The 27,378-nt window shown below is 39.1% G+C and overlaps 1 protein-coding gene across 2 annotated transcripts in view; it reads left to right on the top strand.

Moving 5' to 3' along the window:
• The window catches only part of TRIM33 (tripartite motif containing 33), a 121,370-nt gene that overhangs the window by 48,007 nt on the left and 45,985 nt on the right, over positions 1-27,378 (top strand). For both annotated transcript variants that reach the window (XM_010344112.3, XM_039460852.2), the window contains exons 2-4: positions 2,113-2,231; positions 3,275-3,419; positions 3,579-3,711. In XM_010344112.3, the coding sequence (XP_010342414.2) occupies positions 2,113-2,231; positions 3,275-3,419; positions 3,579-3,711 (397 nt within the window). The remainder of the gene's footprint in view (positions 1-2,112; positions 2,232-3,274; positions 3,420-3,578; positions 3,712-27,378) is intronic.

The following is a 27,378-nucleotide window of genomic DNA, read 5'->3' on the forward strand; positions in this document are numbered from 1 at the left end:
TAGTTGAAAGATACAGATTAAAATCAGCAAAGAGGAAAGGTACATGGTGCAGAGTCCAAAAGAAAGTGGACCCATGCTTCCAGATGTCCCAGCATCAATATGGGACAATACACTGGGTGTATTACCAAGCAGGGAATCTCATCTGAGCCTTGGTGTCTAGGTTTTGGAGATCAGTCTTACTGCCTTGCAGCCCCCACAGGACTGATAATCAGCTACCTGGACTTCAGTGCACCCAGAAGTCAAACTGAACATAGTATGGCCTAAAGCCCCAGGTCTACAAAATACTCTTATCAGGCAGAATTTTTCACATGCTCAGAGGTCATCTCCCAGGAGCCTGTAAAGGGCCAGTTCTGAAGACAGGCCTTTCTTAGGAATGTGTAGCATTTGAGCAACTCAGGCCTGCCAGGTAAACCCTTTCTTGCACACTAGTATATTCGTGTTCATTCTTCAAGACTCTATTAAAAGTGTTATCTTTTTGGTGAAAACTTAACTGATTCACTCTAAGAAGAGTTAGTTGCTCCCATATCTTTGTCCCTACAGTTACTTAAACTTAATTCTTTGTAGTTTTACATTATACACTTTCTCAAGAGGTTTTTAATTCATGCTTTCCTAAATTTGAAAATATTTTTCCTTTTCCCCTTTCTTTTTACTTTACTATTTCTTCCTTTGGTTTGCAAAATTGTTTTTATGTGTTTTCTTTGACCAAGATATTTTTATTTATTTTTATACAGTGTTTTCGATAAAATAAAGAGAAAACCTGTGATTAGAACAATATTTTAAATATCTAACACTAGTTATTTTAAAGCTTTATTTTATTTTAAAATTAGAGATGGAGTCTCACTATGTTGTCCAGGCTGGCCTCAAACTCCTGGGCTCAACTGATTGTCCCACTCCTTTGCAAAGTGTTGGGATTACAAGCATGAGCCACTTCACCCTTCTTTTAGAATGACATGCTTTATTTGTTTTCATTTTCCATCAGAATGACTATATATGGTGCTAGAGTTTGTGTGCTATGTGGGGACTCAGTTTATATCCCAGTCTTTGGTGCTTTCTGTAGTTGTGTACATTATAAAAAATTTTATACTAATCTAGAACCCTTCATGAAGGCATGGATTGTTCATTTATGCTGTATACTCAATTTCAGGGCTGACATATTAGTCAATTTATTTTGTTGACTCTGGTGCTATTTTTAGATCTTAAGCCTCTGTGTGTTATGTCAACAGTTTGTCCATTCTGATAGATTCTAGAACACTAGCAGGTGAAGGCACAGATGATCTTTCTTCTCATATTAGCATAAATTCAAGTGTCTGTATACCAAAAGTCAGAATTTATAAGATGATAGATTGTATATTTGTGTTCTGTTGCTGCTGTGACAAAATTATCACAAACTTGGTGTCTTAAAACAGCATGTGTCCAAAAAAAAAGACATTCAATTTTGGGGGAGGGAAAATAAAGGAAAAACAGCATGTGTCTTACTGTTTTACCATTATGGAGGCTAGCAGTTTGAAATCCCTTTCACTGGGCTCAAGTCAAAAGTGTTGGCAGAACCGGTTCCTTCTGGTGGCTCTGGGAGAGAATCCATTTCCTTGTCTGTTTAAGTTTTTTGTGGTTTTGGCTACTGGCTTCTTCATCTTCAAAGCACATCAGTCCAGTCCCTGTGTCCATTATTATTATAATTGCCTTCCAGTCTTCTATAGTCTTATCTTCCTCTTCCTCCCTCTGATAAGGTCACTTGATCACCTTTAGGACCCGCTGGACAAACCTTCTCAAAAGCCTTAATCCCATCTGTAAAATCCCTTTTGCCATGTAAAGTAATATTCATAGTTTCCAAAGATTAGGATCTGGATTTCTTTTGGGGCAATTATGCAGCTAACCACATATTGTAATAAGGAAGCACTTTTTGGGAGGCATCATAATACTTGTTTTCTTTTCCTAAATTGCGTTATCACTTTTACCCCAAAGAACTAACCCACTGGGTTATTTTACTGAGCTCTTGATGCTCATTTCTTTGGTCTTCTCTGTGATGAATGAATGTTTTCATATGGACATCATGCACAATTTCTTTGTTTGTTCCTGAAGAATATTTTAAAATGTTGTTATTTTATGTTGTAGTTGGTGTAATACGGTGCCCAGTATGCCGCCAAGAATGCAGACAGATAGACCTTGTGGATAATTATTTTGTGAAAGACACATCTGAAGCTCCTAGCAGTTCTGATGAAAAATCAGAACAGGTATGCTTCTCAGTTTTTCTTTATATTCCTATCTTGATATCAAAGTATGAATTTTAAGAAAAGCATGTTTGGTTAGTTAAGTAATTTAGGGTGGTTCTGGTAATGGATTCCTGTTTCAAATAGAAAGTTAAAGATAACTTTCTTACACATTTTCAATCTTAGTTAAATGAGACTAAGGTCATTACTTAATATGTCAAATCTGGGCCAGGCATGGTGGCTCACGCCTGTTATAGCACTTTGGGAGGCTGAGGTGTGAGGATTACTTGAGCCCTGGAGTTGGAGACCGGCCTGGGCAACATAGCAAGATCCCATCTCTACAAAAAATAAAAAAAATTAGCCGGGCGTGGTGGTGTGCACCTTTAATCCCAGCTACTCGGGAGGCTGAGGTGGGAGGATTGCTTGAGTCCAGGAAGTTGAGGCTGCAGTGAGCCATGGTGGAACTACTGCCGTTCCAGCCTGGGTGACAGAGCCAGAGCCTGCCTCAAAAAATAAATTAAAAAAAAAAAAAAAAAAAGTCAAATCTGCACAGACTTTGTGTTCTGAGCCTTAGATTTTTTTTTTTTTTAAAGACGGAGTTTCGCTCTTGTTACCCAGGATGGAGTGCAATGGGGAGATCTCGGCTCACCGCAACCTCCGCCTCCTGGGTTCAGACATTTCTCCTGCCTCAGCCTCCTGAGTAGCTGGGATTACAGGCATGCACCACCATGCCCGGCTAATTTTTTGTATTTTTAGTAGAGACGGGGTTTCACCATGTTGACCAGGATGGTCTCGATCTCTTGACCTCGTGATCCACCCACCTCGGCCTCCCAAAGTGCTGGGATTACAGGCTTGAGCCACCGCGCCCGGCCCCTGAGCCTTAGATTTTTACCTACATGAATGATCTGTAAGGAAAAGGATTTTGTTGAAGATAAATGGATAATAAAATTATTTTATTCTGTATACAGTGAAATAGACAGTATATTTAAGAACAAGTTTTTTCTTTTTATTTTTTGGACCTACATTTTATATATTTAATTTAGATTAGTGCTTATTTCCTTTTTTAGGTATGTACTAGTTGTGAAGACAATGCAAGTGCAGTTGGCTTTTGTGTAGAATGTGGAGAGTGGCTGTGTAAGACATGTATTGAAGCACATCAAAGAGTAAAATTTACTAAAGATCACTTGATCAGGAAGAAAGAAGATGTCTCAGGTAAGATAGATGCAGTTGTAATAATTACAGTTTTTTTTGCCCCTGTAGCATTTTCTGCTTATTCTTTATAAGCTTTGGATGTCAACATCAATAGCAATTTAGAAAACTAGACAAAAATTTCATGTTTAGTTAAAAAATATTTGTTTTATTTTGCTACAGAGTCTGTTGGAGCATCTGGTCAACGCCCTGTTTTCTGCCCTGTACACAAACAAGAGCAGTTGAAACTTTTCTGTGAAACATGTGATAGACTGACATGTAGAGACTGTCAGCTATTGGAACACAAAGAACATAGGTACAGAAATCCTAATTGCTTACCAAGAAATACTATAAGTGCTTGTAAAATCATTCTTCTTCTTAAAACAGATATTGATTTTATAAGTTTGTCTCTTAATCTTTTAAATCTAAATTTTATATATTTTAATTTCTCGAAGCAGTATATGTTTTGGTATTTAATGATTTCCATATTTATATCTAATTGTCTTATGAATATTTGTTAAAATATGTCAGTTTGGGCTTACAAGAATGGAGTTGTATTATTCATTTGTTTCCTATTCCTGTGATTTAAATAAGCTTTTACTTAGTGTCCTATAGTATTTTGGCTGCAGTCTACAAAAGCAGTATTCCCATGGGTATAGCTGATACTCTTAACATCAAAGTATAAATACACTGATTTCATGTTACATGTAAAATTTGTGGAAAAACTAGAGACTTACGAACAACTAAGCAGAGTTACTGACCCTTTAATTACTGACCTTTGTATTTTAACCTTGTACCCTCAGAATTCAGTAATATTCATTTATTGTCAGTGTGTTTGAACTGTTTGGGAACTGTACTAAAATTTCTAGTCAGTTGTGTAACAGTGTTCTTCAGCTTCCATAGCATCTATTTATTACACGTAAAAGATGGTCTTGCTTACCCCTAGTTCAGAATTTTCCAACTGTTTCTCAAACAACCGTTTGTATGGATGAATGGGAGTAGATCTTATTAATCTATTGCCAAAAAACTTTAAGAGAACTTGAGTTAAGCACACTTAAATGTATTTCTTAACTGTATGATTTCTTAGAGTTTTTAATTTACTAGAATTCATTGAAGTTTATTAGAGTCTTCTTAAAGTGGGGATACAGTAATCCTAATTGCCAACAATTATTGCATCCTTCCTTTGTGCCAGGTACTTTTCTGATTGCTGAATATGTATTTAATTCATACCAATTACCCATGGAGTTTAGGTATTGGTATTATGACTGTTTTAAATGTGAGAGAGCCTATTCACAGAAACCCATAGTAATCTGTACAAAGTCTCATACTAAGTGGTAGAACTAGAATTTGAACACAGGTAGTCAGACTCCAGATCTCTTCTTAACACATATGCTCATTTTCTTCCATAGGGTATAGAGAATATAGAATGTAGAATGTCTCAAATTTGACTGTATGAAGGTAGTGCTTTTTGTTCTTTTTCAAGGCATCTCTCACAGCTTTACAATATATTTATAAAATTTTTGTACTCTTAATTTGTTCAGAAATGTCTTAACCTATAACTTGGCTGAAATTTTAGATTGTCTTCTAACAGTTTCAGTAAGACATTAGATTACCTTTTTCACAGCTGCAGTCAGATCTTTTTTTGAGTGTTAGATTTCTTATAGCATTTTAAGTTGACAGTGAGAGGCAAAAAGAAAAGGAAGATGTCATACTTTTCCTCATTAAAAAATAGCTTCAGCTGCATTGCCACTTCAAAGTGTAACCATTATTCTTCCCTTATTTCACCATCTTCCTTTACCACTTATATCTGAGTCCCTATTATCTCTTGTATAATAAAAAACAACAGTTTTTTTCTCTTCCTATATTCACACAACACAGAGCACTTCTGTGACCATGTTCCCTCATACTGACTGATTCTCTGATGCCAGCTTGGTGTCCAGTAATTCCTTACAATTCTGTCACTATCTATCTGGAGTTAGAGTCAGGTCCCACAAATTAAGGGCTCAGTCCTGCAGACCACTATTCCACTTCAAATACCAGTCATAAGTCCCACCTTCTGGTAATTAAAAACAAACAAAAAAGAAATATATATATATGTATATGTATAATAATTATTATTATTTTTTAAAGGACAGAATTCTTGCTCTTTCTCCCAGGCTGGAATGCAATGACAGGATCATAGCTCACTGCAGCCTCAAATCCCTGGCCTAGAGTTGTCCTCCCTCCTCAGCCTCCCAAAGTGCTGAGATTACAGTTGTGAGCCTTTGAGCTTGACCCTTGGCCTCTGGTATTCTGACTAACTTACTGTAAATTGGGGGTGGGATGGGGAGGGTTCTCATCACCCCTTCCTTGAGTTTGATCATTTTCTGGAATGGGTCACAGAGCTCAAGGAGTCATTTAACTTACTACTGCCAATTTATTACAAATTACAGCAGTTACAACAATTTAGTTTACAGGTCTTAATTGGTTTTATTTGTGATTTTAGATTTGAGCAATACTTCATTTCATAAAATAAAACAGGTATTTCAGTGAACTGAGCAGAGGAGGTTGATTTTATAGACAGAGAGAGACTGAATAAAGCAAAAACAAAGAATAAAATAGATTGGTCATTTCAAAGTTACCTTCCTAGTAAGGCTGGAGCAGGGCAGAATAGAGAAATAAGTGATTGTTTAACATCAGATTACCTCAGGTTACCTTTTGTTGTAAGGATTAAAGACATCAGCACCTTAGGAGAGGTTTACCAAAAAAAATAAAAAAGTTAAAGACAGGAAATCTCATTATCATGCCAATTGAAACTGCCTTATTTGGGAAATTAGATTGTTATCTCTCTCCTGATACCTTGAATGGTCTGATAACTCATTTTTAGTTTGATGAACTCAGCATGAGAGACTCCATTTTGATTTTTTTTTTTTCCATTTCAGCAGTTTCAGCGAAAGTTTGTATATAAGATTACTTTATTCCTGCATCTTCTCAATTGTTTCTTTCGTGTATTTGGCCTTTTCCTTTCTTTCTTGGTGAGATTTGACTTCCTGTTCAAAGATCTTTTTGTGGTCTTTGTCCAGTTTTAGCTTGGTGATAACCACCATGCTGGGGTGAATGCCATTAGCTTTTCCACTCTACCTGTTCAGTGTTGATGATATATTTCTTCCTGTAAACCTAGATTAAACCACCAGTTTGCTGACCTTTATAGTGTCCTCACACAACGTGAACTTTATCATCCTTTTGGATGGGCATGGATTGAACCTTGTACTTCTGTCTCAGCTCTTTGGAAAGAGGGAAGACAAAATCTTCCTATGAAAGTGGGAAGGTGCTTTGAAACAACTTTTGTGGTTCTTGCTTCAGTCAGAAGTCACAAAGGGATTAAACTTCATTTTGGCCACTCTTGCTTCAGCAATGTCCACAAAAGGGAAGAGAACTATATCCTGCTTCTGGTTCTGTCTCTCTTTTGATTTTTAGTCTGATCTGTTTGGAGCTTAGTCCAAAACAATGTTCTCTTGTAATTTTTCTTTATATATAAGTATGGAGAGAGAGAGAGAGAGAGCGCGCGCACGAGAGTGTTAGCGAGTTTTTCTTATTTTTTGAAGAGATGGGGTCTCTGTTGCTTAGGCTTGACTCAAGCTCTTGGGCTCAAGTGATTCTCCCACCTCAGTGTCTCTCGCATAGTTGGGACTAGGGATGTGTAATGCTGTGTCCCACTGTCTCCCACTTGACAATATTTTATTTAATTTTTAAAAAGAGAGTAGGTCTTGCTGTGTGGTCCAGGCTGGATTTAAGTCTTGGGATCAAATATCGTCTTGCCTAAGCCTCCGCAGTAACTGAGATTACAGATGTGCCTCACCATGCCCAGCTCAACAACAATGAAGCAGCAATCCTTGCTGTTCTATAGCCCCCATGGGTGATTCCCAGACAAACAGGATCTGGAGTGGCCCTCCAGCAGTCCTGCAGCAGAGGGACCTATTAGAAGGAAAACTAAAAAACAGAAATAGCTTCAACATCAGCAGAAAGGATGTCCACTCAGAGACCCCATCCGAAAGTTACCAGACCAAAGGTAGATAAATCCAAGAAGATGGGAAGAAAGCAGTGCAAAAAGGCTGAAGTCACCAAAAACCAGAATGCAGTTTCTCCTCCAAGGGATCACAACTCCTCACCAGCAAGGGAACAAAACTAGATGGAGAATGAGTTTGACAAATTGACAGAAGCAGCCTTCAGAAGGTGGGTAATAACAAACTTCTCTGAGCTAAAGGACAGTGTTCTAACCCTATGCAAAGAAACTAAGAACCTTGAAAAAAGGTTAGACAAAATGCTAACTAGAATAACCAGCTTTGAGAAGAACATAAACGACTTGATGGAGCTGAAAACCACAGCACAAAAACTTCTTGAAGCATACACAAGTTTCAATAGCCAAGTTGATCAAGTAGAAGAAAGGATATTAGAGATTGAAGATCAACTCAATGAAATAAAATGAGAAGGCAAGATTAGAGAAAAAAGAGTGAAAAGAAGTGAACAAAGCCTCCAAGAAATATGAGGTTTTGTGAAAAGACCTAATCTGTGTTTTATTGGTGTACCTAAATGTGATGGGGAGAATGAAACCAAGTTGGAAAACACTCTTCAAGATGTTATCCAGGAGAACTTCCCCAACCTAGCAGAGCAGGCCAACATTCAAATCCAGGAAATACAGAGAGATACTCCTCAAGAAGAGCAACCCCAAGGCACATAATCATCAGATTTACCAGGGTTGAAACTAAGGAAAAAACGCTAAGAGCAGCCAGAGAGAAAGGTTGACTTACCCACAAAGGGAAGCCCATCAGTCTCAGGGTACAAAATCAATGTGCAAAAATCACAAACATTCCTGTACACCAGCAACAGACAGCCAGCCAAATCATGAGCAAACTCCCATTCACAATTGCTACAAAGAGAATAAAATACCTAGGAATACAACTAACAAGGAAGGTGAAGGACCTCTTCAAGGAGGACTACAAACCACTGCTCAAGGAAATAAGAGAGGACACAAACAGATGGAAAAACATTCCATGCTCATGCTTAGGAAGAATCAATCATGAAAATGGCCACACTGCCCAAAGTAATTTATAGATTCAGTGCTATCCCCATCAAGCTACCATTCACCTTCACAGAACTGGAAAAAAACCACCTGAAACTTCACATGGATCCAAAAAAGAGCCCACATAGTCAAGACAATCCTAAGGAAAAAAAAAAACAAATTGAGGCACCACGCTATCTGACCTCAAAGTATACTACAAGGCTACAGTAATCAAATCAGCATGGTAGTGGTACCAAAACAGATACAGACCAATGGAACAGAGCAGAGGCCTTGGAAGTAATGCCACACATCTGCAACTATCTGATCTTTGACAAACCTGACAAAAACAAGCAATGGGGAAAGGATTCCCTCTATAATAAATGGTGTTGGGAAAACTGGCTAGCCATATGCATAATTCTTCTGGAACTCCTTGACCTCTAGTTTTTCTCTTCCAGTGTCAGCTTTATAGCAGAAAGCTGAATCTGGACCTCTTCCTTACACTTCATACAGAAATTAACTCCAGATGGATTAAAGATTTAAACATAAGACCTAACACCATAAAAACCTTACAATTAAACCTAGGCAATACCATTCAGGACATAGGCATAGTCAAGGACTTCATGGCTAAAATGCCAAAGGCAATGGCAACAGAAGCTGAAATAGAGAACTGGGATCTAATTAAACTTAAGAGCTTCTGCACAGCAAAAGAAACAATCATTAGAGTGAAGCAGCAGCCAACAGAATGGGAACAGATATTTGCAATCTACCCATCTGATAAAGGGCTAATATCCAGAATCTACGAAGAACTTAAATTTGCAAGAAAAACCCCATCAAAAAGTGGGGAACGTATATGAACAGCTACTTTTCAAAAGAAGACATTCATGCAGTCAACAAACATGAGAAAATGCTCATTGTAACTGGTCAATAGAGAAATGCAAATCAAAACTACATTGTGATACCATCTCATGCCAGTTAGAATGGCGATCAATGTAAAATCTTCAGACAACAGATGCTGGAGAGGATATGGAGAAATAGGAATGCTTTTACACTTTTGGTGGGAGTGTAAATTAGTTCAACCATTGTGGAAGACGGTGTGGCGATTCCTCAAGAAAGTAGAAGTCAAAATATCATTTGACCCAACAATCTCATTGGTATATACCCAAGGGATTATAAATTGTTTTATTATTAAGACACGTGCACGTATGTTCATTGTGACACTGTTTACAATAGCAAAGACCTGGAACCAACCCAAATGCCCATCAGTGATAGGCTGGATAAAGAAAATGTGGCACATATATACCATGGAATACTATGCAACCATAAAAAAGGATGAGTCCATGTCCTTTGCAGGGACATGGATGAATCTGGAAACCATCATTCTCAGCAAACTGACACAAGAACAGAAAACCAAATGCCACATGTTCTCACTCATAGGTGGGTGTTGAACAATGAGAACACATGGACACAGGGAGGGGAACATCACACATTTGGGCCTGTTGGGGGGTGGGGAGACTAGCGGAGAGATAGCAGGGGGTGGGGATTGGGGAGGGATGACATTAGAGAAATACCTAATGTAGGTGATGGGGGATGGATGCAGCAAACCACAGTGGCATGTGTATACCTGTGTAACCTGAATGATCTGCACATGTGCCCTAGAACTTAAAGTATACTAAAAAAAAAAAAAGTGCAAATGAATAACTGGATGAAGAGATACATAGGGTGAAGTATGTAGGAAGGGGTGCAGCAAGAGTTTCCACACACTCGCTGGTGGATGCCTTATCCTCCATGTGCTAAGTAACCTGGAAGCTCTCCAACCCTTGCCCTTTTATGGTTTTTACAGAGGTTCATTATGTAGGCATGCTTGATTAAATCATTGGTCGTTTGTGATCATCTCAGCCTTCAGACCTTCCCTCCTCTTCCTAGGTTAAGGAGTAGGGCTAAAAGTTCCACCTCTCTAGCTGATTGATTCCCCTGGCAACCAGTACCCATTTTGAGGTTGTCTGGGAGCCCCCAGCAACTGGTCATTTCATTAACATACAAGAAGATACTTATCATTTCAGAGTTTCTGGGAGTTTTAGGAGTTGTGTGCCAGGAATAGGGAGAAGACCAAAACAATTATATACTAAAATATTACACATTTCTTTTTTGTTCATGCTTTCATTTTATTTTCTCTGGATGGACTGTTAGAGAAGCTATGTCACTGGACTCAAAGCCAGCCTCCCATTACTACAACATATTGACAACTATTCACCCTACTTTGAGGTTTACTCTTGCATTGCTGCCAGGGTTATTCTGCTAAAGTATAGTTGAGCCCCCATTAAAAGAAATAGTTAACAGTAGTCAAAGTTTAAGTGTTCAGTATGTTATCACCCAGCCAAATTCTCCTTTCCTCCTGTCCAGAAAAATTCAGTACACTGAGACAGCAGAAGTTGCAGCAGAGAAAGAATTTAATAATTGCAGAGTGGCTAAGTGAGGATGAGAGATATTTCTCAAATCCAGCTCCTTCAGAATTTGGAGATGAGGGTTTTAAAAGGATAGTTTGGTGGGCAGGGGCTAGGATACTGCTGATTGGTTGGGTCAGGGATGAAATTATAGAGGTGTCAAAACTGTGTGCAGTGAGTTATGCTGAGTCACTTCCTGAATAGGGGTCACAGGACCAGCTGAATTAGTTTCTAGGTATGGGTCACCAGCCTAGGTGGTATCAGTTAGTCCACCAGAATGCAAAGTCTTGAAAAATATCTCAAATATTAGTCTTAGGTTTCACAATAGTGATGTTATCTGTAGGGGAAGTTAGAAATCTTGTGACCACCTGCTAGTGACTCCTGAGCAATAAGCAATTATAAAAAACAAGCCAGGGAACAATGACTGATTTCTGTTTATGCCTAAGTCTTAGCAGAATTTAGAACCCCACCATGATTCTAACCTTATAGCCTTCCATTAACTTTACCAGAGGTGGTTCAGTCCCTGAACAAGGAGGGTATTTGTTTCAGGAAGAGACTATTATCATCTTTGCTTTAAACTGTAAAATAAATTCCTCTCATAGTTGGGTTGGCCCATGTATGGGAATGAGCAAAGACAGCTTATGAGGTTAGAAGCAAGGTGGAGTCAGTTGTGTTAGATTTCTCTCAGTTATAATTTTGCAGAGGCAGTTGCAAGTATAACATACATTATCAAATTTTACCAGTGTCTTTCTCTTCATCATCTGTTCAGAGTCACGAAACAGTCCGCAAGTCACCATTACTTCTCACATCAACTGCAGAGTTCGGTGAAAACCCAAACGTAGGAGAAAATTGGATGCCCACTGAGTTAACTGTTTTATTCTCCGTAATCAGAGTGATGGCTTTCCAATCAAGATGCTGTCCGTTCACCTTGGAATTGTCCGTAAACCAAGCTACTCTTTGCTGATTAAGGGAGAAAAATTTATAGTGTAGCACTCGTCTGATCGGAGGATCAGCAGCTCCTCAGGTAGTTTCAGAGTCAGCCTTAGGGAAAAAGAAGCTACCTGCTTATAAGTATAATGAGGGCCTCTCTGCATTCTTCTGGTTGTATGTTCCTACACAAACAATTTCTATTTTACAGGGAACTCTTCTGGACACTGCCTTCCTTATTAGAATGTTTCTCTCACATCACTTAAGATATTACGGCTATTTTATAGCCATAGCAGAAATTGACTCTGAGGGCTTAGGCAGTTCTAGTGGTTCCTATAGCATTGTTGATTAGCATTTCTAAACAACACTTGCCTTAAGGTAAACTTTCTGCTGTTTTACAATATTAGACAGGTATACTTTTCAGTCAGACATACTGTCTATTCCAATAGTACATGTAGGTGATGAAGACGTAACCACTTCACATAAAGGCAACTGAGACATTCCAGTTTTAATCTAAACTTTTATCTTAATCCCATCAGCCATCACCTCCTCCCAATTTAACCTTAACACCTGTTAGGACTTCAACAAGATTTAGAATTATAGTGCCTTGGGTCTCCCTGTCAAGGAGTTCTAGTAATGTCTCTTATCTACCCCTGGCATTTGTACCCACACATGTATATTGCTTTAGTTCCCCAGCTGCTGGTTCCCTGGCCTCTCTGTCTTCATCTTGAGTAATCTGCTAGACTATTGCCCCAGGCAATTTGAGGTCAAGTTTCTTATTGTCATCTTTGTCCCCTGGCTTTTAAATCTTTTCAAATTGGGGTAAAATACAGCATAATTAGTTTAAGGCCCTATAATGTTGCAGACTAGCCAGGGCTCTCATTGGTCTACCCAGTCCTGTGGTAACGCTACATTAAGACTTTTGTTTCAACTCCATCAGTGTTCGGCTTATCCCATTTTAAAACAACCATCTATACATGTCCATCTTTCTAGGATAAATTTCTTTACCTCTACTCTACTGTTTTCCCTGTTTTCTTATGACTTAACTCTGATTTTCTTAGCATCTCTTAAGACCCATAAAGGAAAGCTTAGACAATACATCTGATAAGGCTTCTCAGATGATTGTTATATTTTACAGCAGTAAAGTTACATGTGGGTACCCATGCAAAAGGGGCCTCCTCAATCACAGTATTTACCATATACCATGATGCATACTGAATCATAGTCATGTCACTCATAGTCATCTACTGACTATCCCATCATTATGCCAGTTCATTGTGGCTTGCGTAAGAAACATATCAGCTACTTATTCTGGGGGGTTCCATTTGGCATTTATAGGAGGAGGAGGAGGAGGATGGTTGCCCTTTTCAAGGTAAACACACTTGACAGTGACTTTTCTATCTAGTCCACTGGGCTAGCTCTCTCCTTGGGAATAACCTGCTTGTGTGTCTGGATCATGTATAGACATACCTGGTTGTACAGTAGTATGCTGTGGGTCTCACATCAACCCAGACACACACTTCCATTGTACAGCATTCAAAACCAAAGATACCGTGCCTCTAAATCAATCACTGTCACAGTCCATTTTAGTAAAGGTTTTTCTTCCACAAGCAGTGTTGATCCAATAAAATGAGAAAATTTGTACTATAATCCCTGGTTTCAGTAGTTTCTTGGTTTTGTCTTTCCCATACCTAGACTACCTCCTTGTAACTGGAGGTCATAGAGATGCTGTCTAATGTCCCAGCATAAACTTTGCTTTTGGAGTGACCCTGAGACTAGTGATTGTAGCCCAGACTGGCTGAAATCTGAGTTTGGCCCAGTGTCAGGATTTGTCCTGACATTATCTTGTATTTTCATTTTAGCTAGTATAGATAAAAGTTAACAAAAGGATTGTTTCATTAACTTTTTTTTTTTTTTAGATGGGGTCTTACACTATTGCCCAGGCTAGAGTGCAGTGGCTCATTGAAGGCTTGAACTCCGGACTCAAGCAGTTCTCCCACTTCAGGCACCTGAATAGTTGGGACTACAAGCATATGACATCACACCTGGCTAATTTTTTATTTTTTGTAGGGATGAAGACTTCCTATGTTGCCTAGGCTGATCTTGAACTCCTGGGCTCAAGCAGTCCTTCCGCCAAGACCTCCCAAAGTGCTTGGTATATAGGCATGAGCCACCATGCCTGGCCTACTTTTTATCTTATTAGTTTTCATTTCCTTATTTATCTGGTGGTTCAACTCCTCGGGAATTGGGTCTATCATTTCTACATTTCATTGGTAATTTTTACCTCTAGTAACTGCATGACTGGGTACCCACCTAAGAATTAAAGACTTACCAGTTTCCACCTTCTCATCCTCCCTCTTCACAAATCACCTGTTTTAGTAAGTTTGGGTTATTCAGGTGATCCCACTTCTGATGCTAACTATAAAATTAAGGAGTAATTCATGAGATTTAAATTCTGACACCATTTGTAAAATCAAGATTCCCTAAAACTATATTCAGGTTCGGTAATTAGCTGGAATCCATAGAACTCACTGCAAGTTGTTATACTCACAGTTATGTGTATTACAGTGAAAGGATTCAGACTAACATCACCCAAGGGAAAGATTCACAGGGCAGAGTCCAGGAGAGTTTCCGTTGTCTTCTCCCAGTGGAGCCATGGACATCATTAACACCTTATGACAGTGTGTATAGAATGTTGCCAGCCATGGAATCTCACCTAAACCTTGATGTCCATAATTTTTAGTGGGTCTCTGCCACATAGACATGGTTCACTGGTCACATGGCAGACCTCAGTCTCTAGGACAGCCCCTCCTGAGATTGATCTGAGACTGTGACCCAGAGCTCCCACTGTGAATCAGATTGTTGACACAGACTATCTGGCTTGGCTCAAGGTCCCCAGGCAAACAAAGATAATTTTATCAGGCAGGACATTTCGGGGGGCTTAGAGATTACCTTCCAGGAACTGAAGGCAAAGGCTAGACCTCTCTTTTGGCAAGGTTATCTTCTTTACTGAACAATCTCTTTATCTTTTACTCGTACTCTGGTAGCAGGAACCCTCTACCTAACCTTCCAACTTTGTACATGGAATTTTTGTAGACCTGTATCTGTTAGGAGAGCTATTTAACCTTAAAACTAGTTCCCCTCTGTGTATCCTCTTTTTTTTTTTTTTTTTTTTTTTTTTTGAGACGGAGTTTCGCCCTTGTTACCCAGGCTGGAGTGCAATGGCGCGATCTCGGCTCACCGCAACCTCCGCCTTCTGGGCTCAGGCAATTCTCCTGCCTCAGCCTCCTGAGTAGCTGGGATTACAGGCACGTGCCACCATGCCCAGCTAATTTTTTTTTTTTGCACTTTTAGTAGAGACGGGGTTTCACCATGTTGACCAGGATGGTCTCGATCTCTCGACCTCGTGATCCACCCGCCTCGGCCTCCCAAAGTGCTGGGATTACAGGCTTGAGCCACCGCGCCCGGCCTCTTTTTTTTTTTTTTTGGGAGGCAAAGTTTCTCTCTGTTGCCCAGGCTGCAATACAGTGGCATGATGTCAGCTCACTGCAGCCTCTGCCTCCCGGATTCAAGTGATTTTCATTCCTCAGCTTCCTCAGTAACTGGGATTGCAGGTACACATCACCATGCCTAGCTAATTTTTGTATTTTTAGTAGAGATGGGATTTTGCCATGTTAGCCAGGCTGATCTTGAATTTCTGGCCTTAAGTGATTCGCCCACCTTGGCCTCCCATAGCGCTGGGATTACAGGCGTGAGCCACTGTGCCCAGCCACTTCTGTGTATCTTAAGTAACACTTTCTGCTCTATCCTTTTCCCTCCCCACCAACACCACCTGCTCCTCTCTCTGGACTTAAGGACTTTTAGGGCTAGTTCTTGGTAAGAATCTCAATTTCTTGTATGCTATTGATGGAGTCAGGTTTCCTATCTCTTCTGGGTTTTTTGTTTGTTTTAGGAGACAGGATGTCTTGCTCTTGTCACCCAGGCTGGAGTACAGCGAGTGGCGTGATCATAGCTCATTGTAACCTTGAACCTCCTGGGCTCAAGTGATCCTCTTGCCTCAGCCTTCCAAATTGTTAGGACTACAGGTATGTGCTACCGTACCTGGCTAATTTTTATTTTTTATTTTTAGAGATGGGGACTTGCCCATGTTGCCGAGGTTGGTCTTGAACTCCTCGCCTCAAGCAGTCCTCCTGCTTTGGCCTCACAAAGTGTTGAGATTACAGGTATAAGCCACTGCACCCAGCTCCTGTCTCTTCTTGAGTCAACTTTGCAATTGTGATAAATTATATTTTCTTAGAAAATTATTTAGTAGAGGTTAAAAACATTAGCTTTGAATTAAAGAGCATTGAAGTTTTATGAAGATCTATAGTTATATCTTTTGGTGATTTATGATGTTTTATAGCTGAGTTTATTTCCTTTTCTTTATTAGCTTGGCCATAGGTTTGTGGTCTTTATTTGTCATTTTAATGACCCAGTTTTAAATTCATTTATTCTGTTCTAAGTGTTCTGACTCTGGCTGGGTGCAGTGGCTCATGCCTGTAATCCCAGCACTTTGGGAGGCCAAGGCAGGTGGATCACATGGTCAGCAGTTTGAGACCAGCCTGGCCAATATGGTGAAACCCCGTCTCTACTAAAAATACAAAAATCAGCTGGGCATGGTAGCATATGCCTGTAGTCCCAGCTACTCGGGAGGCTGAGGCAGGAGAATTGTTTGAACCTAGGAGGCGGAGGTTGCAGTGAGCTGAAATTGTGCCACCGCACTCCAGCCTGGGTGACAGAGTGAGACTCCGTCTCAAAAAAAAAAAGTGTTCTGATTCTTAAAATTTTCTTTTAATTTTTTGCTTAGTCTGATTTTGCTGTATTTTTAGAATCTTATGTTGAAACCTCAGTTTATCAAAAAGATGTGAATTTTCCTCTGAATTTAGCTTCATTCCATAATTACCCCCGTAGTCTGCAACTGTATTTTGTTTTTTTCTTGCCTCTCTCCTCTGCTTTTTAAATTTTTCATTTAAATTTTTAAAAATTACTGCATAGTGAAAAGCATGATGAGCTATGTTTTGTGTGTGTACCTTTTAAGTGAAAATATACTACCAACTTTATAAGGTTGTTATGAGGATTACAAGTACTGAGAATTGTACCTATAAAGTGCTTAGCATAGTAAGCACTCAGTAACAATTTAGTTATTATTGACTGTTATTACAGTTGCAGCCCACGTTTTATTTTTTTCTATTTCTTTTTTTTTCTTTATCACATCAAAGGACACTTCAGTGCTATTTTTTCTCTTTTTTAAAAAAAAAAATTTATTGAAGTCTTTGCTTTACTTTGTGACTTTGGAAGTTGTCTTGATAAAGGAAAGCAACTAAAGAACTGCATTAAATTTTGTGCCTGAGAACATTACTAGGTTTCTAGATAAACCATGGAGTTTTTCCATCTCCCTCTAAAAATTCTATTCACATTAAAGGAATAAAAAAATCTATAGACTTATAAAGACTAAAAATTAAAGAGGAGACACCAATGGGGATTTCAGTCCTTTTTTTAAAAGCAGGGTAATGAATGGAAGATTTGTTGGATCTGATATTTGACCTAATGGGTTGAATGATCTAAGGCCATCCAAAGGAGATACGAAGGAAGCCAATCAGTATATTTCTCAGGAACCTGTAATACTCAGCACCTAGAGATGACGGGTGTCACAAAAGTTGGACCTCGTCTCTGGAGAAATAAAATCAGAGAGGCACTGAACTTGGGATAGTAGGTCCACATGGGGAGGAAGTACCGGGCTGAAATCAGAGAGATTAAGTGTAAATCTGCCGACTAAAGTCTGGGGACCTTTGTTCTCCCTGACTTGCTTCCATATTGCCAGTAATGATGCTTCCTACCTCTCTTTTAGGATTTCGAGACCTTTTCACCCTCACAAGAAAATTTAAAAGAAAAAGAAGTATGAGTTCTTGAGCAGACAACCAGTATAAATTACAGAAAAAAGAAAACAAAATGTTGGGACTTTATTAGAAAACTATTGCAAGAAATTCATGTAAGAATGTAGAGTCACCAGAATAAAATGTCCCATTTCGTGTCCAGGACAATGGTTTTAAAAAAGACCCATATCAAGGTGTATAGTATCATAAAATGATAGTATGCTGTGGATTAAAATTAAGATCAACAAAGTTTCTAATGATTCCAATGAAATAGGTATCAAAATAGGATCGTTAGGGCTGGGTTTGGTGGCTTGCACCTGTAATTCTAGCACTCTGAGAGGCTGAGGCAGTCAGATCACTTGAGCTCAGGAGTTCAAGACCAGCCTGAGCAACATGGTGAAGCCTCATCTGTATTAAAAATATAAAAAATTAAGTGGCCTGGTGGCACGTGCTTATAGTCCCAGCTACTCGGGAGGCTGAGGCATGAGAATCACTTGAACTCGGGAGGTGTAGGTTGCAGTAAGCTGAGATTGTACCACTGCACCAGCTTGGCGACAGAGTGAGACGCTGTCTCCAAAAAAAAAAATCAAAATAGCATTGTTAAAAGAAAGTTGGGAAATGAAGGGCAAAGATTTTCAATCTAGAATTTTTTATTTATTTTTTATTTTTGAGATGGATTTTTGCTCTTGTTGCCCAGGCTGGAGTGCAATGGTGCGGTCTTGACTCACTGCAACTTTGCCTTCCTGGTGCAAGAGATTCTCCTGCCCCAGCCTCCTGAGTAGCTGGGATTGCAGGCACCTGCCACCACGCCTGGCCAATTTTTGTATTTTTTTAGTAGAGATGGGGTTTTGCTGTGTTGGCCAGGCTGCTCTCGAACTCCTCACCTCAGGTGATCCACTCACCTCAGCCTCTCAAAGTGCTGGGATTACAGGCATGAGTCACCACGCCCAGCCTCGATCTAAAACTCTATAGCTAAAGTATAAATCAATGTGAGAATAAAATGTAGACATGTTTCATCATCCAGGTATTGAGGAGCTTTGCCTCTTATGTACCTCTTTTTGGCAAGCAATTACAGAATATGATCCACCAAAATAAGTTAGTAAACCAAGAAAGGAAAAGATAAGGGAATGCCTAAAATGACAGCCATGCGGTAGATAGTTTAGACTGAGGATCCTGTGAAGGAGGTCTCCAGGGAAAAATGGAACCATTTCTATTAAATTTCTTATATTGGGTCATTTGAAAAATAATGTTTACAAGTTTGACGTGTGGTAGTTCATGAGAAACGTTAGCAATTGCAGCATGGGGCAAGGGAATAAATTTGGAGAGAATCTATTTTAGAGAAATGTATTTCTTTCTCCTGAAATGAATAGTCACTTTAAGACCACACCATCTTATTCTTCAGTCCTCATTTGAGGTGAAGATGGAGTTGACTCACTGGAACTAGAATTTCTTTTCAATTGACTAAGTTTCACAGGAGGAAGACCCAAACTGCATCCTTCGTTACCACCACCATTTGCAGCCTCTCCATCATTATCAGCCTTATATCTAACTAGACTAATATTGTTGCATCTTTTATCCTTGTCAGTTACCCGAGAGAGTGCCACAAGTGCCACACTCCCAGGTATCCCTTATATTTCATACTTTAATTTCATAGGCTCTACGTGTACTCAATTCTCCCACTTTCTGCTTTGGAATTCTTGGCATTGTCATCAGAATCTGTATATCCCCAGCCTCTTTTTGACCCATTTCTGTGCTTGCTTTGGCGTAATGGACACTGTTTCTCTTGGAACTGTCATGACTGGTGACTTGTGTTTTTTTTTTCACATCTCATGTGTGACTGAGCCTGGAGATAATGAGATAGGTCTTCTATTTACTGTTTTTTTGGACTGTTCTTTCTCTTTCCTCTCTAAAATCTTCAGATTTTAATTTTATGCCATCATCCATAGCTTCTGATTGCTGCTGTCATCTAAAAACCCTTGGGTCATTCCACTTCGTCTCTCAGAGGTTTTTGTTCCTAACTCAGTGGCAAACTGTAGAATGTTACAATTAAGTTCTAGCAATTTTAATATACATAGATTTGGTTCTTCAGACACTCTAGTTGTTGTGTTCTTTGACCTCCTTTCCAGTGTTCTTGTCCTTTATGCTGCCGTAGCCACTCACATGCATGGTCATATACTAGAACTTGTCATTTGTAATAATTCTATTCAGTTTTAAGCATTCCTCTCTCTGACGACATCTCTCATCATTCCAGCTCATTCTGCTTGGTACGAAACTTCTACAATTATTCAACCACACAGTGACTTTTATTTTAATCCATTGATCCTACTACCCTTTCATTTTGCCTCATCCCTTTGTGTTCTTATTTAACTCTTTCCTTATTTAATGTCATGGCTAATTAGTTTAATCACTCCCTTGTATTGAGCCTTGACTCCCATATCCCACTTTTTGAATTCACTTGGCATAACTATGGCCCTGGTTAAACTCGACTTCCTTTCTATCATATTTTGTTTATCTAGCTGAACGTCACAGGAGAAAAACACATTCTAGCATAATGATACCAATAGGTCACATTCTCAATTCCTGACCACTTCCTTCAAGTAGACCCTTAATGTTGTCTGGAAGTCATGTTGTATATCCACACTTTTTCGTCTTTTAAATGTCAGATACTTCATCCTCACTCTGAGTTATTGGCATTTGCTTACAGCTTCACTGAGAAAATTGAAGCTATCAAAAGAGAACTACAGACTCCCTCTACCACATCTACTTTCCCAACAAGCACTTGTACCCATATTTCTGCAATTTCAGTTATCTTAGCTGAACTTTGTTCCTTTAGAAAGCTAGTTTTTCTCCTTATATACTGAGTTCCATCCCCCTCATATAGCCAGTGACATTGCTTCAGAAATTTGCCCTTCTCTCTGCTAAACTATCAGTTTTTCAGCCTCTGACAATTACTCCTGTATTTCAGTATGCTGCTACTTTTCTACCACTTTTAAAAACGAAACACAAATCTTTAGCTTTCTTTCTCTGCCATCAGAGCTGTCCCTGAAAAACTTCTTGAAAGAATTGCCTATAATCATGGTCTCTAATTCCTTCTGTACCATTCTATCTATACATACTTTTGACTGTCAGCATTGTGCCAAAATTGCTTACTGTTTTCAAGGTCATGAATAACCACTACATTACTAAATTTAGAGGTGATTTCTCAGTTGTCATCTTAATACCTTATCGAACTAGCAGCATTTGACGTGTTTAATGTTTCTTTTACACATTTATGTACTTGGCTACCAGAACACATTGTTTTCATTTTCTTCCTACTAATTACTGATTACTTCTTCTCAGTCTCATTTGCTCATTTTCTTTGTTCTTCCAGGTTGGATGTGCCAGGGCTTACACCGTTATCTATACCTATAATCTTAGGGCTTGGAATACTATCTATATGTTATTGATTTCCACATTTATATTTCTATCTCAATGTTCATTCCTAAACTCTCAGATTTGTCTGTCCTATACAGACTCTGACATCTCCCACTTGAATGTCTACTTTTTCAAACATAACACATCTAAAACTCAACTACTGATCACCTTCTCTAAATCTTTTTTCACTGGCAGCCTTTCCCCTTCTCAGTTTGGCAGTTACATTTTTTTTTCAGTTGCATGGGCCAAAAATCTTGGCACCATCTTTGACTCTACTCCTTTCTCATACACAAAACCAAACTTATCAGGAAATCCTTTTGGCTCCACCTTCAAAATATATCACCAAATCCTACTACTTACTACCTCTGTTGCCTTTAGCCTGGTCTCTACTACCATCATTTCTTGCCTAGATTACTGCGGTGGTCTCTATGCTTCTAATACTGCCTTCTTTCATTTATTCTTAATACAACTGCTAGAGTTAATCCTGAGTTGGGCTGTATTACTCCCCTGCTCAAAACCTGCAGTGAGTCTTCTGTCAGTCTTCATACTGGCTTATAAGAGCCTGTACATGCATTTTATCTACTACTCTGCCTTTTCCTCCATCTCTGCTACAGCTACACTGGCTTTCTTGCTATTCTCAAACGTTTCAAGGGTGCCTGCCTATTTGCTCTCCAGTTTCTTGCTCTACTTGTTTACATAGCTAACATCTTCATGCCTATCAAGTCCCTGTTCTAATCTAACTTTGTCAATGAGACCTACTCTGATAACTCTATTTAAAATTGCAAGTTGTACCAGAAGTATCAGAAAATAAAAAGTAAATAAAATTACAGTTTACTCCTTCACTCCTGATCTTCCTTATCTTGCTTTTTTTTCTTATACAGCAATTATCACTGTCTAAACATAACCTATGAAAGAGTTGTTTTTGCATTCTTCCCATTCAAATGCAGACTTTAGGAAGGAAACTTTCTTTTGTTTAGTTATGACTCTCAAGGATGTAGAACAATGTTAGACATAAATTTACACATTTCATCTATTCAACAAATACTAAGATACAGAAAAAAAAAACAACAAGTAGTGGAGCTGCCTAAATATATATTTTCTTTTCTTTGTTTTTTTTTTTTTTTTTTTTTTTTTTGAGACAGAGTTTCGCTCTTGTTACCCAGGCTGGAGTGCAATGGTGCCATCTCGGCTCACCCCAACCTCCGCCTCCTGGGTTCAGGCAATTCTGCCTCAGCCTCCTGAGTAGCTGGGATTACAGGCATGCACCACCATGCCCAGCTAATTTTTTTTGTATTTTTAGTAGAGACGGGATTTCAGCATGTTGACCAGGACGGTCTCGATCTCTTAACCTCGTGATCCACCTGCCTCGGCCTCCCAAAGTGCTGGGATTACAGGCTTGAGCCACCGCACCTGGCCCTATATTTTCAATTATGTTTGCGTTTTTATAGAAAATCAGTTTTAAGTTGTATAAATAGTTGAGGGCTTTTTGTTCTGTCTTATAATTAGAGGCTTTCTTGCTTGTGCATTCTCTCTCTCTCTCTCTCTCTCTCTCTCTCTCTCTCGACAGGGTCTTGTTCTGTCACTCAGGCTGGAATTCGGTGGTATGATCACAGTTCGCTGCAGCCTCAAACTTTGGGCTTAAGTAATCGTTCTGCCTAAGCCTCCCGAGTAGCTGTGACTACACTCAGCTAACTTTTGTCATTTTTGGGGTCTTGCCATCTTGCCTGGCTGGTCTTGAACTCCTGGACTCAAGTGTGATCCTCCCACCTCTGCTTTCCAAAGTGTTGGGATGACAGGCATGAGCCACCATGCCAGGCTCCTTTCTTTGTTTTTAATTGGATTGTATAAACTTGTTATATTTAATATAACTTGTGATATGGTTAGGTTAAGTCTGCCATTTACTATTTGTTTTTTATTTTTCTTTTTTGTGTTTTGTTCTTTTGTTGTCTATTTCCTGCATGATTTTTAGTTTATAAATATTTTTTTGGTATTCCATTTTATATCTACTTTTGGCTTTTTAGGCTGTACTTTATTATTTTTAGCAATTGCTGTAGGGATAGTGATACACGGCTTTAACTTAATGTCTACTTAAAATATTGTATGCTTTTAGTAACTTTACAAAAGAATTATTCTTTATTCAATTATTATCCTTTGTACTATTGCCACATCATTTATTCATGCTTTATGTACCTTAACATACAATACTTAAAAAGAAAGCAAGCAAGCTGTGTTTCAAGGAAGTTACGAGAAGGGAAAAGGAAGTTACCAGAAGGGAAAATAAAAGCTGGTGTTTCATATTTACCGATTTATTACCTTTTCTGTTTGACTTTATTTCTTCTAGCATATGAGTTTCTATCTGTTATATTCCTTTGGCCTAAAGAATATTCTCCAGCATTTCTTGTTTGCAGGTTTGCTGTCAGTGAATTATCTTCTTGTCATATGAAAATCCTCAATTTAAGCTGGGCGTGGTGGCTCACACTTGTAATTCTAGCACTTCGGGAGGCCGAGGTGGTGGGATTGACTGAGCTGAGGAGTTCAAGACAACACTGTGAAACTCTGTCTCTACTAAAATATAAAAAATTAGCCAGGCATGGCAGCATGTGCCTGTAGTCCCAGCTACTCGGGAGGCTGAGGCAGGAAAATTGCTTGAACCCAGGAGGCAGAGGTTGCAGTGAGCTGAGATCATCCCACTGCACTCCAGCATAGGTGGCAGAGCAAGACTCTGTCTCAAAAAAAAAACAAAAAACAAAAACAAAACAAAAAAAACCACCTCGATTTAGAAGGATAGTTTGCTCTAGAATTGACAGTTTTTTTTTCTTTCTGCATTAAAAAGATACTGATATTGCTACTTTGTATCTGGCTTCCGTTGTTTTGGATGTCATTCATATTGTTCCTTCCTGAATGTTTTATGACTTTTCTCTGACTACTTTCGGGATTTCCTCTTTTTCTTTGGCCTTTCCTGTTTGACTGTGAAATTTTTAGATATGTTCATTTTCTCTGAAGTTCATTGAGTTGATTTTCATCAAATTTGGGAAATTGGCCATAATTCTCCAAACAGACTTTGCAGGCAGTTGTGGTGGCTTACGCCTCTAATCCCAAAAATTTGGGAGGCTGAGGTGAGAGGATCACTTGAGCCCAGGGAGTAAAGATCAGCCTGAGCAACTTAGTAAGACCCTATCTCTACCAAAAATTTTTAAAAATTAGTCAGGCACGGTAATGCGTGCTTATATTCCCAGCTACTTGGGAGGCTGAGGTCGCAGAATTGCTTGAGGCCAGGAGGTTGAGGCTGCAGGGAGCTGTGATCGTGCCACGGTGCTCACTTCAGTGGGCAACAGAGTGAGAGCTATCTCAAAAAAACAGAAAACACACCAGTCCAGGACTTCAGTTACACATGTTAGACTATTTGATTTTGTCACAAGGGTCCCTGATGATTGTTCATTTTTCTTCAGTTGATTATCTCCCTCTGTTTTTCAAACTGGATACTTTTTATTAATGTGTGTTCATGTTCACGTACCCTTTTTCAAACGTCTCCCATTTGCTATTAAGTCCATCCAGTGAATTTTTTCATTTCAATTATTGTACTTTTCTAGAATTTCCTTTTTTTCTTTTAGTAGTTTTCATCTATCTATTTAGGTTTCCTGTCAGTTGTTCACTAAGAACCTATGTTCATTTAAAGGTGTGAATAAATGTACAATAGCCCATTTAAAGTTTTAGTTTGTTAGAACATCTATATCATCTTGGTGTCAGTTTCTATAGGGTACTTTTTTCTTTGCTATGAGTTAGGCTTTCCTATTTCTTTGAATGCCTGGTAATCTTTTATTGTGACTTGGACATTGTGGACAATATAGCAGAAATTCTGGAAATTTTATCTTCCTCTGAAGACTTAGGATTGTTTTGGAAGGCATTTAAATTACTGTAAGCTTGTGTAACCTTGGTTTTATGCTTCGTTAGGGAAGATCTGTGGAAAGGCCAAGTCATTTCCCAAGCCTTTCTAAGTTGGTGTTACCCAGTTTCTGAACCTTGTTTCTTAGAAGATCTTGTCAAGGGTTGGTTTTATTTAGGTTTTGTTAGGAAAGGACAGGCCTAAAGTGTAGTCATTTAAGGGTGACCTTTCTGGTTTATCAGGTAGATGCCAGGGAGATTAACAAAGTTTTCCTTCATTCAAGCAGAATTCTTCTGGAACTCCTTGACCTCTAGTTTTTCTCTTCCAGTGTCAACTTTATAGCAACTGCTGTCTGCTAAACTTTGTGTGATCTCACCCTGTCATGTATAGCCCAGACTCTGACCAAGGACTTTTGAGGAATTCACACATGTTCTGTGTCTTCTCTTCCCTTTATCTACCCTGTATTCCCCATCCTTACCCTGTATCATTCCTTTCATTCCAGCGCCCTGCCCCATGGATTGCAGTCACTCTTGAGCCCAAACCCTGATTTCTGCCTGTGCTGTACTTGGTCTCTAGCTCTCTATATTAGTTATCATAAAATTGTCTACAGACAGAGAGGTAGGATGATTATGATGCTCTCTAAAGGAATCTAGATTTTGTCTACATGTGGTTCAGTGACTGAATACCTTGTTGCCTCATGTATTTCTGTCTTATTTTATAGTTTTTGGTGACAAGGGCTAGTTTGGTACCAGTCACTGTGTCCTGGATGAAAGTGAAAGTCACCTTTGTTCTACTTTAATAGGTTAAGGGTTTTTTTATTTGCTTGTTTGTTTGCTTGTTTTTTAAAGAAACAGAGTCTCACTGCGTTGCCCAGCCTGGTCTTGAACTCCTGGCCTCAAGTGATCCTCCAGCCTTGGCCTCCCAGTGTTGAGGTTACAGGCACAAGCCACCACACCTGGCTCCACCTTAATATTTCTTATACCCTATTGCAGTTTTGTGTGTAGTTAGAGAACAGTAATTTTGGATTGTTTTTGAGGATACTGTTTAAGAGGGAGTAGCTACTTAAAACCTAATATCAGATATTTTTATTAAAGAGTAAGACAGTTAATGATGGTAGTCACTTGAATGATATAAGTTAAGCTTCTCTAAAATATTTTCCTAAAGAAATAGCTTTTCATCAGGGTGTGGTGGCTCACACTTGTTGTTGGAGCACTTTGGAAGGGCGAGGCTAGAGGATCGCTTGAGTCCAGGAGTTGGAGACAAGCCTGGACAACATGGTGATACCCCATCTCATTCTATTGATTGATTGATTGAGATGGAGTCTCACTTTTATTTATTAGTTGAGATAGGGTCTCACTCTGTCACCCGGGCTGGAATGCAATGGCATGGTCTTGGCCTACTGCAACCTCCGCCTTCCGTGTTCGGGTGATTCTCCCACCTCAGCCTCCTGAGTAGCTGGGACTACAGGCATGTGCCACCACACTTAGCTATTTTTTTTTTTTTTATATTTTTAGCAGAGATGGGGTTTCACTATGTTGGCCAGGCGGGTCTTGAACTCCTGACCTCGTGATCTGTCTGCCAGAGCCTCCCAAAGTGCTGGGATTACAGACTTGAGCCACTGTGTCCAGCCTCCATCTCTACTATTTAAAAAAGAGCGAGAGAGAGAGAAAGAAAAGAAGGAATAGCTTTTCTTGGAATTAGGCTTTTGAATTAAGATTTTTTATGGATAAACTTTAGAGCAGATATTCACAATTCTAAATTCATATTAAAACTACCTAGAGAGATTTAAAAAATATATTGATGCCTCATTCCTATTCTAGACTAGTTAGATAAGAATCTTATATTATGGTCTGGGTATAAAAAATTGTTTTTATAATCTTTTAAGAATACTGGTAAATCATCCCAGGTGGTTTGCATTACTCATAGCTTTAGAAGAACCTCTGCTGAAACTCATTTTTTAGTTCTTCTGTAAATTCTTCTAAAAATTCTTTTTAAATTTTTATTTATTTATTTATTTATTTATTGTTTTTGAGATGGAGTCTTGCTCTATTGCCAAGGCTGGAGTGCAGTGGCTTGATCTTGGCTTATTACAACCTCTGCTTCCTGGGTTCAAGTTATTCTCCTGCCTCTGTCTCCTGAGTAGCTGGGATTATAGGTGTTCACCTACCATGCCTGGCTAATTTTTGTATTTTTAGTAGAGATAGGGTTTCACCATGTTGGCCAGGCTGGTCTTGAACTCCTGACCTCAGGTGACTTACCTACCTCAGCATCCCAAAGTGCTGGGGTTACAGGTGTGAGTCACCATACCTGGCCCTAAAAATTCTTTCACATGCAATCTAAGTAGTTTAAGAATCCCAATACATTTTTG

Source organism: Saimiri boliviensis, chromosome 11 (genome assembly GCF_048565385.1).
Source record: "Saimiri boliviensis isolate mSaiBol1 chromosome 11, mSaiBol1.pri, whole genome shotgun sequence".
Lineage (NCBI taxonomy): Eukaryota > Metazoa > Chordata > Mammalia > Primates > Cebidae > Saimiri > Saimiri boliviensis.